General features: G+C 43.9%; 1 protein-coding gene across 10 annotated transcripts in view; it reads right to left on the reverse strand.

The window, feature by feature from the left end:
• Sox102F (transcription factor Sox102F) overlaps positions 1–20,136 on the reverse strand; it is a 236,849-nt gene that overhangs the window by 23,898 nt on the left and 192,815 nt on the right. For all 10 annotated transcript variants that reach the window (XM_069131588.1, XM_069131592.1, XM_069131582.1 and 7 more), the window contains one exon: positions 18,515–18,725. In XM_069131588.1, the coding sequence (XP_068987689.1) occupies positions 18,515–18,725 (211 nt within the window). The remainder of the gene's footprint in view (positions 1–18,514; positions 18,726–20,136) is intronic.

The following is a 20,136-nucleotide window of genomic DNA, read 5'->3' on the forward strand; positions in this document are numbered from 1 at the left end:
TCGCAATCTTTTTCACAAGATTTTTGTATGGAAAAAATCATCATTATCCTGTATTGGAATCCTGAATCAAAAAATATGTATTTTCAGAGCAGAGAAAGATGAACCAACAGCTCTCCGCCAATTTATTTCCAACACCGTGAAAACGTCACGTGTGTTCAGACGATCCGACAACAAATCGTTCCAACATGCCGAGTCGCTTCAGAAATTCGAAGGAGATCGACCCTCCGGTTCGTTAACGATTTCATCCACATTGTGTGTCCACGGGTGGAACAGTTGTCGCGTCGCCGCGTGCCATGTATCGTAAGCTGATATGAGTCGCGTTCCGGCGCGGTGCATCTGTACAGAAATATGCAATATTTATTTCGGCGCACGCGCCTCCACTCGCGCGTCCCGCCGGCGAAACGTGAGAACCGAAATAAAGATTCGGACGACACGCGGGAACCGGGGTAAACCAGAAATACGCGTGAATTGAAACTCGCATCCTGGCAACGCAACGGCGGGAACACCGGCCAGCCGCGTGCTCGTTTTGGAATAGCGCTTGTTAATTGCCCCTCGAGCCGCTCGAATTACACTTCAATTATCTAAACAGACCGATTGACCTTTTGCACGCGTTGCTCCGCGCAACCAACATCCTCTAACCACGCTTTCCTCGCTTCCACCTCGATGGGGTTGTGATTTCTGACTTTCATTCTGCTTGATCAAGTCCACCTCCCCACGGTTTCTTAGCTTCGTTGCACGATCAACGTTCAATTCTCAAGAAATAGGTGACTTTGAAGCACTTCTATCGCAAGAAAATGGCACGGATAATAATAAATTTTAAGGCAATTTTTAAAACGGCGGCGGCGTAAGTAGTCTTGGGATTTCTACCTAGTTCAGTTGATTAAACGTTTCTTCGGAAAAAAAAGAGAAAAAGATAAGAAAGTGGGTCGATTTTATCACCTAGGAAGAGAGATCATTCCGTCGTCATAAAATAGAATTTTTACTCGTAGAAAAAGTTGTTGATAACAAGAGAAACTATCTAATGGCTAGTTGATATCAGGTTAATTACCGGCTATCCATGATGAAAATTACAAGCAGATATAAACGAAAAAAATAGCCGAAGAACAGTATATTCGTACTACGTAGGTCGACTACTACTTGTGCTCGTTAATTGTCTCTCACTGACAAGTTTACTGATAAAACGAATGAATCTTACAAATTCCGATCTAACTAAACTGCTCTATTCATGTAGAAATTACAAAACTGTAAAATCCTAATATTATTATTTACTAAATCACATATTAGTCTCTCGAGTGTCCGACTAACTGCCTAATTATTATCGCTTCTCTATCCCGCCGTCCATTAGCATTTCTCCATTTGGCTGGTCGATTCATAATCAAAGCGGCGCTCGTGGCGTACACGCGAACTGCTATCCCATACGAGCATCCCGCAAGGCGGCAGGTAATTTTAGCGTTTCGCTACATTCAAAACTGCTGCCGGAACCAAACTAGAGTTCTCGAACCTGGTCACCGGCTGCCGACGACATTAATCCCCGCGTTAATAAACACGCGTCTATTAAACGGAGAGTTTCGAGGGCGTAATAAAGCCGCGGCCTTAAAACGATTAGCGGGGGCGGTGGTGGCAGTCGCCGACCAGGTTGTTCCCCCGATGACGACTGTAGTAGAAGAACGAAGCCGACGAAAAATTTGCACGGCGACGAGTAAGGGGCGAAGAAGGAAGATTTGGACGCGGGCCGAGGAAAAATCTGACGGGACCGGGGGCCGCGCGCGCGCCTCTCTCCACTCTTCTGGTGTACGTTCGGCTAAAATATTGAAGGAGGAACGTAAATAAAAGAAAAACGCAGGCCCCGGCGATGGCACACAGGAATGTAGCAGCTGCGGGGCTCATTCACATCCGCGCACACTGGAATTCTTACTACCGCGCCGCGCGCTCTCGCGGTTTCCCCCGGGGTCGCCGTCAGAGTTACAAGTATAACCGCACTCAATGCCCGCCCAGTACCTACTTCCATTTCATTCTGGAACGTTTGCAAACCGCGTATACAGTTATACAGACTGTTTTCGAATCGGTGGTATAACGCGAGAAGAGATCAATCTATGCGAAACATTGGAGGAAATTTAGAGAGAACTTGCGGAGAATCGTATCTTAAGATTCTAGGTAAGAATAGTCGGAAGGATCGTTGTTGATCGATTAATTTTCAATTCGATTCACACGAGATTTGTGAGCTGTCGTATACTCCATGTTGAGAATTTTGTTTGATATTATTTGTACGAATTTGAATTTAATTCGCAGGAGAGATTGAAACTTCAGATGTTAGATAGGGATTTATAAAGAAAGGTGTATTATACAGATGTTTTTCTTAAGTATCAAGAAATAGAATAATATGTTTATGTTCATTCTGCGCTCGGAATTGTATTCGGCAATATCAGTTCCTTTGTCTCTTTCGTCAATATTCTTCAATATTTGTCATTCGTTTGAGTTGCATGAAACGTGAATTTCAGTTTCTCTTCCAATCAATAACACCGTGAGGCCGGAAATATTTTCTTATCGGTTAAGATAAGCTCGAGCTGGTTTAGCAGCTAAGTGATATTTAACGAACAACGTTAACGACCCGTGTTGTCTGCAACAACCTCTCATAAATATTGCAATTATCACTTCCTAAATAAGCCCCGCCTTATCGATTCCACGGCCGATTACTTTAATCGCATCCGCATTAACCTTGCAACCAGCCGCGATATATTATTCCGCTGGTAACGTATGAAATGTCTGCTTTCGGATCTTGTAAAACCGAGGCGCACGAATAAAGGTATTCGCACTATGCGTCGACCGGTGATTTTTCCTTCGAACAAACCGATAAATTCAACTTGGATTTCTCTGTATACACTGAAACAACCGGCATTAATTAACAAACAGGATTCGATCTCTTTCTGCGAACAACTGTCTAGCTACGTGGTTCACGGTTCGCGTCACAAATCATAAGGACATCGAATATGAAATTTTCATAATTAATTACATATCGGTTCTCATTTTCGTTCGTTTCGTTTCACAAGAAATTTACGAGGTAAGATCGGTTTCCACGATTATCGAAACGGAAAGATAATACTTCTGTGGTTCGTGTGGCTTGACAACTATGCGTGGGTGTCGGTCATGTTGGAAATTTAGGTTTAGAAAGTCGGCTTAGAAATCTCGTGTAAATATAGAGCTCCAACTGTTTCCAGTTTTTTAACGAAGCTATCGAAATTAAGACAAAAACATTTTCAATATTCTATTCAATTTTACGAACCAACACCTTGCGCGGATACTTGATATCCAAAGATATCCCAAATCTCCAGAATCGGCACACGCATAGATTGTATTTTCTCGCTGTAGGAACCAAGTAAAGTGAAAATTACACCGTTACAAGAAACAACGATAGGAAAATTTCTATCTATTCAAAATTTCGAGAACGAGCTGGGCTATCAATATGGGTGAATTATGCCTGTAAATATTCATGTGTACAGGCGAGGTTCTTAAGGATGAACAGTGGGTGACGAGTGAGAGTCTAAAGAGAGAGTTTAGATAGAGAATTTCAAGCTAGAGTCTAAAGAGAGCATTAGCAAATGGACGAGCATCAGAAACATCATCTATTCGTATCCGTTTTATTATTAGCGCATCTATCATATACGCTATGCTACATGTAATATTCCAAATCCTTTCAACTTCATCATACTTAGGTAGGTACGATCTTTCCTCGCAAAACATTGTGCCATATACAAAGAACGATCACTTGCAAAAAGTAAGCACCAAGAATACGAGTTTTAAAATGGAAAGATTCTAGCGGAGTTAACGTTGGGGCAAAGCAACACTTCCTTTCAGTTCCCTTAACTATATCTTTCATCCTTTTCAAGACATATTTAGACCTTCGATAAGATACCACGAAAAGGACACAAGAACTGAAAGTAATATAACACAAATGGAATATCAGAACCAGTTTAATTCCAAATTTCTAAGAGTTACGAATCAACTCCCTATTCTTCTCTACGTTAAAAGAGTAAGCGATAAAATCACTAACATACAAACCATACGACTCTTTAATAAAAGGAAAGAACGCTTTTACTAACTCAAACTTGCCGACGCGTTATCTCGATCCGGCCGGTTGTTTCAGCTCTGTACTACATATACTCGAAACCGATATCTCATAAAGCTCGTTTTGTTACACAACAAAGATGATCCAAATGCTCGTTCCACCAATGCTTACCATCGTTCTTGGTAGCCTGTCGGAGTATACGGCGTGTACGTTACATCAGCCACGCTTGAATATCCCTTTGGAGAAGTGGTATCTGGCCGTGGTAGGTCATAATGCAATCAGAATATCCCCCGTGGTAAGGAGAAGAAGAAGATTAGAGGGCACCACTCACGGCATGCTATTTACTTTGAACTATTCTCGGCACCGCGGCCGAAACACACATTATCCGTCGCCGCCGCCACGACGACGGTGTACTTGCGGCTCGCAGCCGCATCATCCAAGGAAACCGACTGATATCCTCGATAAACGATGCCCAGGCACGAAAATATCCGCCGTGCAACACTCGATCCACCGAACTGGTGAAAAGAGACGGGAAACAACCATCGGCGTTCGTCTTAATCGAAAGAGTTGCGTGTCGCGTGAACAGGCAGACTCCCATTGAATTTGGCAATTTAACTTCAAGGTCGATTTGCTGAGCGAAAGTAAAGGAATTCGAAGGCAGATCGAGAGGAAAATGTTACCATTTTTGAAAAGCAAAAGGAGACCTTCGAGTGGAGTAATGGTAGATTTGAAACTACGAGGATATTAATTTTTGAAATTGAGGTTTGGATGGTTAGATGAACGAAGAACGATGTACCTAGTATTTGTAAGTTTAAGTTACAGTCATCAGGATACGAATCTGCAGACTTGAAAATTGAAAAGTTGGTAATAAGATGCATAGTATGTTAAATTTAGATAATGCTTGTGAAGATACCAAGTTTAGGACTCGAAGTTTGAAAGATTAGCTATACGAAGAGTGACGAATGTACGGTATGGTAAGTTTCGGGAGTTTCAGTTTCAAAGATATATTTCGTGGATCGACCAGCAGTCACAAGGCCCGAGACACTCGACACCACTCTTCTCTAACAAGAATAGAAAATTTTCGAGCCCACAGCTGTACCAGGAATCGCATACGGAGCTTACTGATGGATCAGAGAGGCAAAAAAAAACAACGAAAAAATACGAGCGACGAAGAGGAAGAAAAAGCTGAATGAACGCGACCGGGAATACAATGGAGCACTGTTGTGCTCGGGACTCTCGGCGGTGAAACAATGCCGGCTGCCGGATTCAGTTAACAATCCGTGTAGCGAGCATGGGGACGCCACGCTAGATAAGACCGTCGAGACGCCGCGGAGGCTCGCACTCCAACGTTCGCGGATCCCTTCAAGAACCTTTTCTTTTCAATCGGATGGAAAGAAAAAAGGAAGAACGATGGTTCGTTCACCGAGAGAGAAAGAAGAATAATGGAAACTGCGCGGTAATGGCGCAGCACGGAGACATTGTACCAATTTTTCACCAACTCTCTTCGTACTATTCTTTTGCATCGAGCGGATGCGACGATCATGAAAGATCATTTTTTCTTTTTTTCTTCGATCTTCTTTGGGAAATAAAAAAAAAAAACGCGTGTAGAGAGAGCAAGAAGACGAAGAAAAAGAAGAAGGATAGATGGAGAGAAAACGTGGCGCGTGAAAAATTCTATAATTGGTGACGAGGTTGGGTTCTTCGACGATTCTCCTCCTTCTCTTTTTATCTTGCGGTCTCTACCCGATGTCGTTGGTTAATAGTTTGTTTATCGCTCGTCACGATGGTCGATGATTAAGTCTAGCGGAACAGACGAAATACTTTCCGGAGAAAATTATAAAATCCTTGGGCGCCGCGTTCGTGGACCGCGCTCGTTTGAAAGAGAGCGAGAACGAGAGAGACGCGGTTATCGTGCGTGAATAATACTCGTAATTGGAAGCACGTGTAATTTAGCCTAAAGGCCGTGTTATTATTTTTGACGCGTGTTCGAATGCTAACGATCTAAGGAGTACTTGGAAGAATGTGCAGTCGTCGAAATTAACAGACTCCCAAGGCTTAATACGTATCAAGAAATTCATTACCGGCGGTATGCGATCTTGATCAAAGTTCGTCTGATCGTCGACTTGTTTCACACGTCGAATTTTACCACACGATCGAGTCTAGTTATACATGATTTATATTTTAAGGCGCGATTTACTCTTTCGTGTAATCCAAACCGATGTTTTTAATTATTGTAAACCTCGTGCACATAGGTCGGCGTAAGCGATGTAAAGGACGTTAACTGATCCATTGATTATATTTCCATCGTAAAATACTATTTCTTGTAACTCGAAAAATAGTGCTCAGACGATATTCTCGTACATGAACCTGTTTCATTATTTTGAAGCCTAAAATCAACCCTATGAATATCCCCATATTTGTTATACGTTTGCTGCGTGTTACACCATAAGAAATAATACTTTATATAGGTAAAAAAAAAAAAAAAATAATAATAGAAAAAGAAACTTTCTTCAGGAGAATAAAGGGTGTCTCCAAGAACACCCTTGACGGGGACAACAAAAAATTATTATCAGATGATCCCGCAGTTGGTTAAGAGAAAGAGAGTAAGAAAGAAAGACGCGAGAGAGTACAATGGTGAACGGTCGCCTTTGAGTTGAGGCCTGGCTGCACATAGGAATGTAATTAAAATACCGCGCGCGGCAAGACTATGCCTCTCATCGACGCGAACAATGGGCCACAATGTTAATGAGGAAAATAATTATATGAGAGTTCATTTTCTTCCTCCAGAAAATCGGATGCGGAGATTGAAGGAGGTGCTGGTGCCCCCGTCGGCAACGAAGGAAGAGTACCAAGTAGAAAGGGGTCCGTAATGCGAACGCCAAGTGGTCCAGACGTCGTCGTGCATGCACTACTGGCGACGCCTTCACCCTTAATACAAGCGAAATCTCGTCCTCCTACGTGTTAAGACGTCCGTTCGACATAAGTGTTTTGTAATTAACGTCGTACGCACGACACTGCAATGCCAGAACCGTTCCTCTACCTTCGTGTTACGATTAGGAACACTTCGTACAGTATATGTGCGTATCAAAGGGAAACGAGAAATTCCATCGACCACTCGGAAATATATCATTTTGCAGGTTACTCGATATATCGCAGAAAATTGTTGCGCGATGGTTAACAGGAATTTATCGATTCGAATGGTAAATTGGAGGTTGATTCGTGTCGTCTATTTGAGTTGTTCACGGACTTTGTGCGAGTTGCGTGTGTTATACTTAATTCAACGAGCTCGAAGAACATATTCTATGTTCGTGCAAGTTTTATGCAAACTTGGCACTGAATCGTAGATCGAAGTCAACCTCAAGTATTTCTCAGATACGCCACGAATTATGATAGAATTCTTAGGACTTTGCAGAGTTAAGTTTCCGTCCTGAAAATATTTGTAAAATAATTCAACAGAAACTTTGATTTCCAAAATAAATCTTAGTCATCCATATTTCTAAGAAAATCCATTTAAATTCGTACTAAGTCAGAGCATCGCAAGTTCCCCATGTCCAAAAATTATCGTATCAAGAGACACCAATTCCTCGGAGCTTCTCGTAAAATCTCCAAGAAACTCCACTTTTCTTATAGATACTCGAGATATTACACACTCACGTTGCACACATCTTGGATTATTACCATTCAGGAGGAAAAATGACCACGGGGGAGACTAATGAAATGAATCTACGTGACCGAACATCGGTTGCAACGTCGGCGTTTGCGTGAGTCGAAAGCCCAAAGCGCCCTCGAACCAAGCGGAAACGTCGACGCGACACGCGTGCAAGAAGCCTTCCACGAGCACCGTTGCTCGGAACTGTCGTATCCAGGACAGAGAATGAACGAGTTACGAGCCGCAAAAGTAATTCGATCGAGCCTTTTGAATAGAAAACGATGACGAGAATTCGAGCGTTCAGCGAGTCGGCCGAAATCTGTCGGCCAATATATATTATACATATCGGTTTCAATATCGCGGCCGATATATTGGGTTTCGTAATGTTCGAAATTGACTCGGTGCATTTTACAAGTGATACCCGGCCGGCTTACGCTGGATCAATACGAACAGCGTTTTCCAAGCAGCAACTGTGTATTTCGCGAGGAGGTCCCAGCCGCGTATCGTTTCGATTAAAATACATCGGATGCTACTCCGATATTCAATCACCAACAAACTGTTTGCTTGTAGGCATATGTACCGGTGTTATTTAATGGAGTGAGCTATTCATAGGCGAATCGTGGAATGGGACAGAACGTCCGTACGAGCACCCTCTTTCGATTTACATAAATGGCGAACAAGGACCACGATGGTCGAGGGTGCGGAGGATGCTGGAATTTTTGGCACCCCTGTTTCTTCATTCAGGAATACGGTAGAATGTTTGGTGTGAGGATTGCTTAATTCTTCCACGCGGTACGTACATACACACCGGTTCATAGCGCTAATGAAATTTCAAAATGTTTCGTATATACATATAACACTTTCGTAAAAGGAGTTTACAAGTGTTGTATTACAATACTTCCAAAGATTATGAATAAAAGGGTTAAACGTTATCAGCGTTATATTTAGAATCTTGTACGGCTGTATAAAATGGTGTTATTGGCATTGCCTGAATATGATTAATGTACGTAAGAAACGATGTGTAAGCGATACGTGATCATAGCTAAGAAATATGTATTGTAAGAGTGATTAAACTCGTCATCCGGCTTGCCTAGATTTTAAAATTAATAATTTCTTTATCGAGGAATTTTGTTGTTTTAACCCATCGTTACATCGTATTTACACTTTCAAAGACCAAGACTAGCGCAACTAAAACTACTGCCAAATGGAATTTTTGATTAAAAGACGACTCAATTAACAGGTTAAAATGCGTTTATACAGAAGGTTTACGTATCAATAGCTTCAACTTAAAACTTGAAATATTAAAACAACGATATGAATGATCGAAACTAATGCAGACCCGACCGATCCAATAAATCCTGATCTTGGAAAGCTAAAAAGAAGGTTAAACGAATTTAAAAAATTCAACCACCACCGTTGATTCGAAGGGTTTATCGCGTAGGTGGCAAACCGAGACTAGCCAAGGACAGCGGTGCGGGGTTTCGGTACCGGACGAGAAATTCGCCAAAGGCGGGACGAAGCGAGAGGCAAACAGAAACGTTGAAACGCAGACGGATAAAACGGGGGACAGGGGTGAAAACATGGATGAGAATCGTGGAGAACGCAGTACAGGGATAACGAAACGAAGAGTCGGTCGAAACAGAGAAACAGCCAGGAAGAGTATGGGGTGAAAAAAAGGAACGAGCGAGATAGTGACAGAGACTCGGGATATAGGAAGCAAAGGGGTAGAGGGACGCAATTTGAGCGAGTGGCATCAGTCGGCGGGTTTAATGAGGTTAGCTGCAATTACATGCATTAGTACGACATGACGAGGGCAGCGGACCCGACCTCGGTCCTCTGCAAGAGATATTCGATGTATGAGCCTGGCAAAAGGGTGGCCAGAGGGTGGAACGCGAGCAGGAGGACGAGTGGAGAGAGCCGTGACGAGAGAACGAGATACGGTGTAAAGGAGATACAAAGAGAGGACAGGATGCTAGCTGGTGGGTAGGATCGAAGAGGGGAAAAAGAGATACGCAGAGTGAGTAGCAGACAAGAAAAGAGAGAAAAAAAGGAGAGCACGAGATGCGGAAGGAACGGTGTAGCTTGGCTAAAATGCGTTAACGCGTTAGCCGTTCACGCTGGTACACTGTGCCTGCGCGCTCATTCGCACGACACAGAACGAAGCGGAGCCGAGCCGAGCGGTTTGCTCGTCTCTCGCGGCAGGTAACGCGCAAACTCACGCATCGTTGCCTCGCGATCAAACGACAAACACCGTCGGCTTGCCGCTCCACTGCGATAATTCTTTGATCGCTCGAAAAGATACACTCCGACGAGCCAACCCTCTCTGCCGGATTGCACCCTCTCAGCGCGCGCGCGCGCGTGCGTCTCCAACAGCCACCGCACCGTACCCTATCCGTCGAGAAAAACTCGGTGAATCGGATAAGCGAGGTGGTCGCGTAAGTTGATGTTCCGCGCGGGCAAAAAGTAACAAGAAGGGAGGATGATACACACATAGAGAAAAAAAGACAGCCGCGCGCGTTCATTTAGCCCCCGTTTAGGCGGCGTGCCTCTTGCGACGACTGCAGGATACGAAATCGCGCGTTCGTACACGCTTCGCTGACCACCGGAGAGTCGCGACCGTCACTTTGTTCGATCAACGAATGCTTGTTACACGGATGTTCCTGATTTGTGGCGTTTGAAGTATGTGAATTACAGAAGGGTGTTATATTTTAAAATCACGACAAGGAATAGGATAAATCGTATTGGCTTGAATCGATTACCATTTCTTTCATCGTTATATGGATTTATTCGACGGATATCGACTTTGTGGTTTTATAGTATTTCCCAAAATTAATTGTAAATTCTCACCCCATTACATCACAAATATTGTACACACCGCGTTTCCATTGCACATCAAACGCAACAATCCTCCTCACAACGCATTCTCGTCAAAGAACCACACTAGCTCCATTTACTGAAACGTAAAACAAAGCAAATATGAAGATAGCGCACCGTGCTGGCCAATAGTGCACACCGACAGCAGTATCGATGATAAAGGACGGCAGGACGAATCACCATATCGGCGAAGAACAAAAACGCGCCACCCCCGGAGGCGGTTTTGTTCGATATTACCAGGACAGTGGCGAGCTGTCGTAGTTGGTGGGACGGGAGGGGGTGGTCGGGTGTATTTTTGCGCGGCTGACCAACGCGTTTCGCGGGTATTGTCGGTCGATACGGATTTCACGAGCGGCGGCATTCTGCAGAGAGAAGCAAAACGCACGGATACGTTTGATACAATATATAAGCGGTCGGATTGGGCGGGGACGGGGATCACAAAGTAGCATTCTATTGACAGAGAGCTCGACGCTCTCCGGTCCGCCGGTGATTATACTTGGTGATCATATCGCTCGTATATTGACAAGAGAGAGAATGGGAGGAAGGGAAACAGGGAAAGAGAGGGACAGAGAATCATCCCCATTCCCGGACGCTTCCGTTACCCCTGTCTTCCTTTCTCTGCGCGTCTACGCGTTCCCTGTCCCTGTCTTGCGCGTCTCGGTCTCGCAACTTGCCATCCTTGTCCGATCATCCCCCACGGGTGTATGCGCCGCTGCAACTTCCCTCACGCTCCCGTCGGCCGGGAGTGGTGGCCGTTCCCGTGGACGCTTCTCGTGCACCGGTGCACACAGACCGCCCACCGGCGACCCACAATACGCCGCTAATTCCCATAAAGCGCCGGCCGATACGCAAATGGACAAACGTATGGACATACGCACAAGCGCCCCTGGCCTCTCTCGCTCACCGGCCAAACACCGCACGCCATACACTCCCCCTCTTGTTCCACGTTTCTAACCCGGCATTCGCAGCTCGCATATCGCGGACCAGGCTTTCTCTCTCTCTCTCTCTCTCTCATATTTTGCGTTTGTTCTCGGTCTCTTTCTCGCTTTTGAGCCCCCCGCCTTTGTAGATTACGCTAGCGTGTAATAACGGCACGGTCGCGCAGAAATGCGCCGTGATGTCCGACGGTTCCCAGCTTTTTTGTTTAAATCAAAATGCGAATTTGTGCTCGAGTTTTGTTTTAAGATGGCGAAACGTAGGTTTTCTAAGAGCATTGAAAAATTGATTTTTTAGCGAAACGTTTAACGTCTATCGACGATGATATATTTACCCTGAAAGCAACGAATACTTTGCATATTACGCAACGCAATTGACAAAATGCCGATCGCGTTACACGTGGCTAGTTTCGAAATTTTAATTAATACGATAGATTGTGGAAAATTTCAGATAAACATTTCTGAAATTCATCCCATCGACGTCTTTGAAAGTTCTCAATGCTTAATCTTTTGAATTGAAATAACGAATATAAATCGTACCAACGTCTATAGATAGAAGACGAAAATTAGATTTTGACGATTTCACCCGTCGTTGTATTTGAAGTACGAAAACACTTTGTTTGGGAGCGGTTTCTACCAATTTTACGGTAAAATTAAACAATCTAAATATTTGCGCTAGATCAAAAATAAATTACGGCGCACAAGCATGAAAATAACAAACGGTGATATTAAAGTGGCTTGAAAGTATTACGAAACAGTTTGAGATATAATACTTACACTCACGTCAAGCACCGGATCAGACAGATCTTCCTCTATCATTCCACTTCATTAAAAGCAATATCAAAATGTAGAAACGCACTTCACCTATGAAGTTACAAACATAAATATGTATAGCGATACGCGAAATTAAAGCAGTGGTTCTTGATAAAATACAAATTTCTCAATTATATCTAATATCCAGACTTGTTTCGATGTTTTTAGCGACATGGAGCAGTTTACTTCATAGAATTCAACTTTAATCGCTGACGGTGTAACATGTGCGACACAGACGTTTGGACAGCAAGCAGAAATTTCACGCTCACCTGCCACAGTTTCCTGGAGAGTCATCAAATATCGGTATCTATATGACGAAGGTTATACATGTCCGAACAGGTAAGAAGATAAGTCGCGAAACCGGCGAATGAGAATCGATGAATGAACCTGCATCGCGTGTCGCAGGTTCCTTTCCAGGTATCAAGGATGCGTTCTAAACATCATCGATCGAATTCTTGCGCTCTGCAGAATCGAATATTCTCCTAGACAACGTGGCGAATTTTCGAGAACGACAACGAACATATATAATGTATATACATTCTTTGAATTAATTTGGTTAAGATTTTCATCAGCAAGATGCTAATAGCAAGTGTCTTTCAGAGAAGTAGTATATTTAAATGTTTTGCTGCGGTAACATTATGGATTTTTGATGGTAGATCTGATAACATAGATACATCATAAATCATCTAACAATACGTTCGTAATATTTGCATTATTTATCGTTAATGTAGTCACAGATGATTAAGCACGATTATATGATCAATAAACCTATCCTTTAGAACATCAGTAGATGTCCAAGATAAATCTCAATTAATCATTGCAATTCTCTACTTTACAATATCTTTTATCTTTTAGCTTCCATCGTCACTTAATCAAGGAATGTCTCTTATCTAATCATCGATGCTCGCACGATCTTTCCAAATTTTAGGACCAACTTCCCCCAAGTTACAAAACACTTACATCGAAAACTCTCGCAATAGCGTTAACGTACTACTCCCATTACTACGGAATCGCATGAACCACCTACCCTTCGTTTCTCCGGGTCACACCCTCTTCGTATCTTCTGCTCTATCATGAAAACTTAAACGCGCACCATCGACTGTCATCGGCCGATCTCACCGCATCTTTGTCGTGTCCGATATAGACAATCGTAGGAAAGGGTCACGCGTTACTTGGCGAGCGAGCGGGCCGGGGCTGTAAATAAAAGAGGAGCGATGGTCGGGAGCGGCGCGTTGGCCGGTGCATCTCGTCTGTACGCTCGAGCCACTGGGCGTGACAATATGCTCCTGCACAGGTGTACGAGCAAAGGTATAGGTAGGTTCGCCGAGGCGCCTCAGGGAAGAGGAACGAAGAGAGCTCTCGCCGCCCACGCGATCGCTTTGCTCGTTCCTCGAATGAGACAGAATATAAGAACGAGCGAGACGGGGTTTTCGTGGGAGGAAGAGAAAGGAGCAAAGAGACGACGGCGGAGTAGAGGAAAAGGAAAGAAAAGGAGTGGAACGGAAGGAAAGGAAAGAAGGAGCGTGGAAAGGAGCCGTAGAGGATATAGGGGGAGAGAGTAGCGTATGCACGTTGAGAGAGGAGGAAGAAAAAGGTCGAAGGTGTAGCCTTCGAAGGTGGTGTGTGCTTTCGAGAACGAGTACGTGGCTGCACACCTGTGCCAATGCAGCATGGCACAGAGTCGCATAACAGGTGGAAAGGTGAAAGAAAGAAAGAGAAACAGGCGGAAAGAGAGCGGGAGAGAGCAAGAGAGGGGAACAGAGGAGAGGGAGATCCCCACTCGACCCCGAGTCTGCCAACTCGAACATTACTATACGCCCTCCGGGACCCGAGAGGAGGAGAACGTTCAGACTACCGCCTTCCTCCTACGTTCTCTCTCTTCTATCCATCTCTCTCTCTCCCTCTCTTTCTCTCTTTTATCCTTGTCTTTCTTCAACGCTTTGTCCGTCTCTGTCCCGTTTCCGTGCTACCCGGCTCCGACCTCCTTCTTTCCTTCACGGTCGCACTTCCGTTTTAACGTCGGCTAACTCTCGAGGCGGCTGCCGCTGCCGCGCAAACGCCGCCGACAAACGCGTTTTCACTTGGTGCCGATGAAATGGCCGACGAGAAAACGTTCTCCACCCTTGCAAGAGCGGCGACACACGCTGCGGAGAGATTGCAAAGTGCCGACCCGCCCCGGCTTGTAACGCGGTTTCTGGAGAAGCGCTCGCGACGAGGATCCTCAATGTTTCCTGTCTCATCGAGTTTCTTCTCCGCGGAGTTATTAAGGAACGAGTAGCTCGTCTGCGAGAAAAATTTTCTATGCTGTTTGTAATAGTTTGTTTTAGGGCATAAGGCGATTTAGTCTAGAGAGGAATTTTGTATGCTTATTGTCTGCGATAGTTCGATTTGAAATATGTATTTGTACTTACCGCGTTATCGTGGAAATGGCTTTGCTTATTTTATCGACTTTGAAGAATCGTTAAAAAAGGTTTCACCATTTGCCGATGAAAACATTTTGAAAATGAATAATGAATGCGCTACAGTAATCTGTCAATTTCCAGAAAATCCACGATCACGTGCATGAACGAATTTCTAATTCTTGCTTCGTAACATGTTCGCATCTTATACATATCAATTATGCTGCAACTCTCAAGACTATTGACTCTAACGTAAGATTACTGATGCGTCGAGTATCAGATAAGACACGCAAAACGAAAAAGTGGAAATTAGTTAGATAAGACCGATCTACAGACGATCTACGTCATGAAGTATAATTAACATAATCGATGACTAACACACAAGCCTCGCATCTCGTCTCTACCTTCCATCTCTGCGTCTCATCCATAACCTGCAATTGAAAATCTATCAAACCCGATGCGATAGTCGCTACCAATCGACTAAAACCGACATGCTCGCAGCTACCAGATGATCCCACGGCGTTGGGACGCACACGAGGCCGACCATGCATCCAGGTATAGCGGGCCACGCCAGTACGAGCGTGTTTGCTTAAAACGCGTTCGCAGAATCTCGCTGCGGGATGAATTTAGCGGGACAGCGGGGCGGACCGGGGCGACGGGGTTGCGCGTGTGCAGCACGTAAATGACTGGCATAATAACGGTAATACATCGGGTATTATCTGCACGCGTTCGCATTTTTGCGAACAGACAGGTTTCTCGGCGATTCCCGCGAGCGAGCAAGCCGTTCCTCGCTTCCACGCGATGACCCGCAGTTTTTCAGGTCGCGCGGAGTATCCAGTCATCGCGATGCCGCTGATACGATCGTTCATGTCTATGAGACGTCGTCTCGCCTCAAGGAATCAAAAGAGAGAATCCAGCATTGTTCGCGTGTTTCGTATCCTGTAAAGGTTTTCTTTTAACAAATATGGAAATTAGAGAGGTAAGAGATGTGCCGTGGTTCGTGCAGAGGATTCGAGAGGAATGCGATGAACTCGCGCGTGACGCCCTGCACGAGAGAGACGCGTGCCATCGAGGAGAACGCCGTGTCCGCTTCCACGCATTGCCACGGATAATGAGTTTCTCTGGTGCACGATGCTGTGCTTTCAATGCTACGCTGAGTTGCCAGAGACATACGTCTTAATATTTTTGCGTTTGTTCGCGTATTTCCACAGTTTATATTTCGATCGTGGGACCAGAATTTATAATATTTTTAAGCGATGATTATGATAAGTTAGTCTAAAGTTGGATTTAATATACGAAGAATAATAAATAAAACGATATTTGTACATAGACAAATATCTTAGAATTTTTTACATTTCGAAGGTTATGAGTGTCCCTCGTAAAAAATCGATGTGTCCATCGATAACGTTAAACGCGTTAAAGAGCCTACTGTGGAGTGATGCATCTAGAATGTTCCTCTTACGTCCAATATTTAAAGAAGCTCTTTTTAGTGTAGCTGCATGCTCATTTTACTTTACGCAAAGGTATTAAAGAGAAATGAAAATTATCTAGGTCTATTTACGTAATGTAGTATATCCTTTTTTTACATGGAATAAATGTAATATCGTCCAGTGTACACAAGAAAAATTTCATTCAAGTTGCTCGAATAAGATGATACATTTATGCGAGCGATTCCTCAAAATATTGGAAACACGATGGAAGAAATGTTTCTTCAAATATCGCGAATTAACTTAAATTTACATTTAGGAATTTATCTATCTACGTTGATTTCCTATTTTTTACATATTTATCAGGGCAAATAATAAATAATAAATGTTCGTTTAACGTACTTACGTTATTCATTAAGGCACAGAATCAGATCGTCTTCGTTTTCTTTTTCTCGCGGGTTCTAGTCCGCTAGTAGCGGTTTAAATTTGCACCCACGGTTTTGCAACTGTCTGCATAATTGCTGATTAGTCTAGATTGTTGCACGCGAAACAGCATTGAAGACACCACGGCCGATCTTTATCGTTTGTTCTTTCGTTAGCGGATCCCTGAAACGTATCACCCCCTCCACGTCGCCCGAGACTAACGATCCCGTTTAGCGAAACAGTAAGCGGGGATAATTAAATTTAATTGTGTATACGATCGCTGCAAGATTTAATTGGAGCAGTTGTAACGCAACGATATTTGTTTAACCTCACAACTGGCTAGTATCGAGTCAGTAACTTTTTCATACAGAGCCGAGTTAAATTAGACAAGGTGCAATTATCCCCCTTAATACTTTTTCCTTTATTTCGTCATCGCGTCAATAATCTTCCTGCATAAAAATTGTCTTCTTCAAATTCAAATGTTTCATAGCAACTACGATTTGGATAATTGACAAGTTTTCACTTACGATTATACGTGAGATTTAATGATGAAATAAAATATGGTTATTTCACTCAAGCTAAGTAATTTTCCTTTAATTCGTCAAATTCGGTTACGAGCAATTTTTAAGTCATCTACGCCCGAAAATGAACTACATATTTGACTTACCTAGCGAGATAACTCAAATAACCCTACCTTATTATGTACATTTCTTCCTCTACTCGAGCTGCAGATCTAATCTAACAAATCTCGTATCTTAGACTTTCGTCGATAACAGTGTTCCAGAGTTGCGTTAATTAAATCCCCGTTAGGGCATAGTTATACGTCGAATCGCTAAGTGAAACATAAGTTGGAAGCGAGATCGATCAGCGGATTAACGTATCCCGCGAGACAGAGATAAATGTCACGGTGTAACACAGACAAGTTGGATCACGAAACGGCTTAATAGTACAAGACAAATTATCGGCTATTGATAGTCGCTTTCCGATCTCGGTAAATTCGTGCCCGCTAATATATAAATTTAGAACCTCGTCCCTCTTCTACGGTTGATCGATAAATCTCGCGAGTCATACGCGAGCATCGTTAGCTCGTCACGTCTGGTGTACGTTCGAATTTTGTATCGGCGATATTAGCTTGCCAACCACGGTGTCTCAGACAATCAATTTCTCTGCTGGCCTCGATTAGCCGAAAATAATTCCGCCGCTAGATCGTAGCAGTTAAGCCGGTATCTATAACCCGCGTAAAATCGATCCATTCAAACAGGTTCTGACGATACTTAATAATACGGTACCTAATGCTTCATCTAATGATACGATCAATGATGATTTTATGAAAATTCGAAAGTAGAAAACCGCAAATATTTGCGATTAATTTACTTTAATTTAATTTACTTAATGTATATCGTGCTTTGTATCGCTTATTAACATTCTTTCTTTCCTGCCATTGATAACAAATATAATTGATCTACTTGACCAGTTTCTTATCCATAAAGCCATGAAATTCCATGATAGAAAGTGTTGCGATTAACGTCGTCCAATGACTCTCGGTATAAACTGTATCTTTTGGAAGCACGAAACGCGGGTGTTAAGAATAACGAGTGTTGATATCGTGAATTTGAGGTTGATCGGTAGCATAAAATTACAGATCGACGATATCATTGTCGATTTGATCGACGATCACTCGTCGTGAGACTCGTTTATACTAAATAATAGTAAAGTAGATTGTAACTGTTTGCGAAAGTCTCTAAAATCTCGGTCACAAGGACGTTGGTCAAAAAGCTAGTCCAAAATTCACAGAGAGAAACAAGTTTATACAAGAAACCAATTAACCTGAGCTTCCAAAAAACCTAGTTTACACTTTAAAATCCGCAATTCTCTCTTCCTCGCCAGTAGCTACCCGTGAAACCTGAAATAAAATCAAGAAGTCCTCCTACCTTCGACTGATCTTGCTGTTGCAGCAATTGTTCCCTGAGCAGCTGCAGCTGTAGGATCATCTCGGAGAGCCTGCGCTCCTTCTCTGCGAAGCTTTCCGTGAAGAGGAACGCTGACGCGCTATCCTGCTGGACCTGACTTTCCGTGTTCTGCATCCTGCCAGAGGCCGGGGGTGAGGGTGGCACGCTGTTCGCCACGCTGGCGACGCCTCCGCTGCAACGTACACCATCAAACCACGGTCAATTACGCTTTACGTACGTGTACACGCGTAGGGAGGTCGTTTCTCGTCCCTGTAGTTTGCACGGCACGGTGCACAACGGGCGAGAGAAACCGAGAGAGCCAGCATGGAAGAAAAGGACAAAAAGTAAGAGAGCGAGAGAGAAGGCGATGCACAGACACAGAAACAGAGGAAGAGGGAAGAGGAAGCTGCACAAGCAGTCCTGGTACGTAGATCAGCCACGTACGAGGCTATTCGCGTGCGAGCAAGAGTTTCCAGTGGCTCTGCCGGTCTCTGGAATGGGATAGTAGTTGGAGTACATAGGGCCGGGAGCCAGGTGAATAATAGATAGGGTCGCGGCCGCGCAATCACGGTAGCCCGAGTGTTTGCCCCCGTGATGGGGTGTTCCTCGCTCTTTCCTTCCATCCCTCTCTGCCAACCCACCCTCCTATTCTCCTTCTCTTTCCTTTCCTCTGCCTTTAGTAGTCGTTTCGCTCGCTCTCGCGTACCTTTCTCCTCGTTTCACCGCGGTTTCTTCCTTCTAAAGTGCCCTCCTGGTCTACGCCCGGAGCTCTCGTTCCTCTCTCTTTTATACCGAGGAAAATGGACCACGAATAAGTGATACGGACGCATTGTGCCGGAGCAGCGGCAGCGCGATGGGCTATGCAACGAGAGGCGAGCATACGAAATCGTGAAGGACATCGTCGAACCAGAGGATAAGGACGAGGATTGAAAGAACCGCGCCTTCTGGAATCTAGGGCAATATACATATACGTAACTGTTCCGCCCCGAACTGTAGTATGGCGTTTCTTACGGGGTCAACGGTTAAAGGGACGCTGGAATTTTAAAGACCGACCCTCGGTGGATGATTCAGGTGTGCGTTCTTGCCGCGTGATGCGCGAATGGTTACGAAATCTACTTTGCAACAAAAGAAAAAGGCTATAGTTTCCTATTCTTTGACGGAACGATGTCGCAATGGTAGATCCATGGTGCTTGTTCGAAGCTTAGGGATAATTTTGAACTTTTTTAAGGAATTTGTAGCTTAAAAAGGTATCGATTATTTATGGAAAGCTATAGGTATCAAATGTAATAATCCTTACAAAAAATAGCAGAAAGAAAAATACTTAGAAGAAAGGGAAAGTCGTTGGATGAGTTCTATACGCTATGGAAGCTTAATTAGACCCTAAAGCACACATCGTACATGTTTCTCGCGACTCATCAACGGCGCAAAAATCGCGCCTCATAAAACCGTTACCTATCGAGAAAAAAGATACGTCCTTTATCCTTGCGCGACCGATGAAAGACCCTTGCTGTGCGTGGCTTTCTTTCGGAAGATAATAACGCTCGGTGGGCGGCTACAAGATTCTATTCGCGCCTGTTGACCTCGGTATCAGGCAACAAAAGGCT

The sequence above is a fragment of the Bombus flavifrons genome, chromosome 2, assembly GCF_040668555.2.
Source record: "Bombus flavifrons isolate JBK064 chromosome 2, iyBomFlav1_principal, whole genome shotgun sequence".
NCBI classification, from domain to species: Eukaryota; Metazoa; Arthropoda; class Insecta; order Hymenoptera; family Apidae; genus Bombus; species Bombus flavifrons.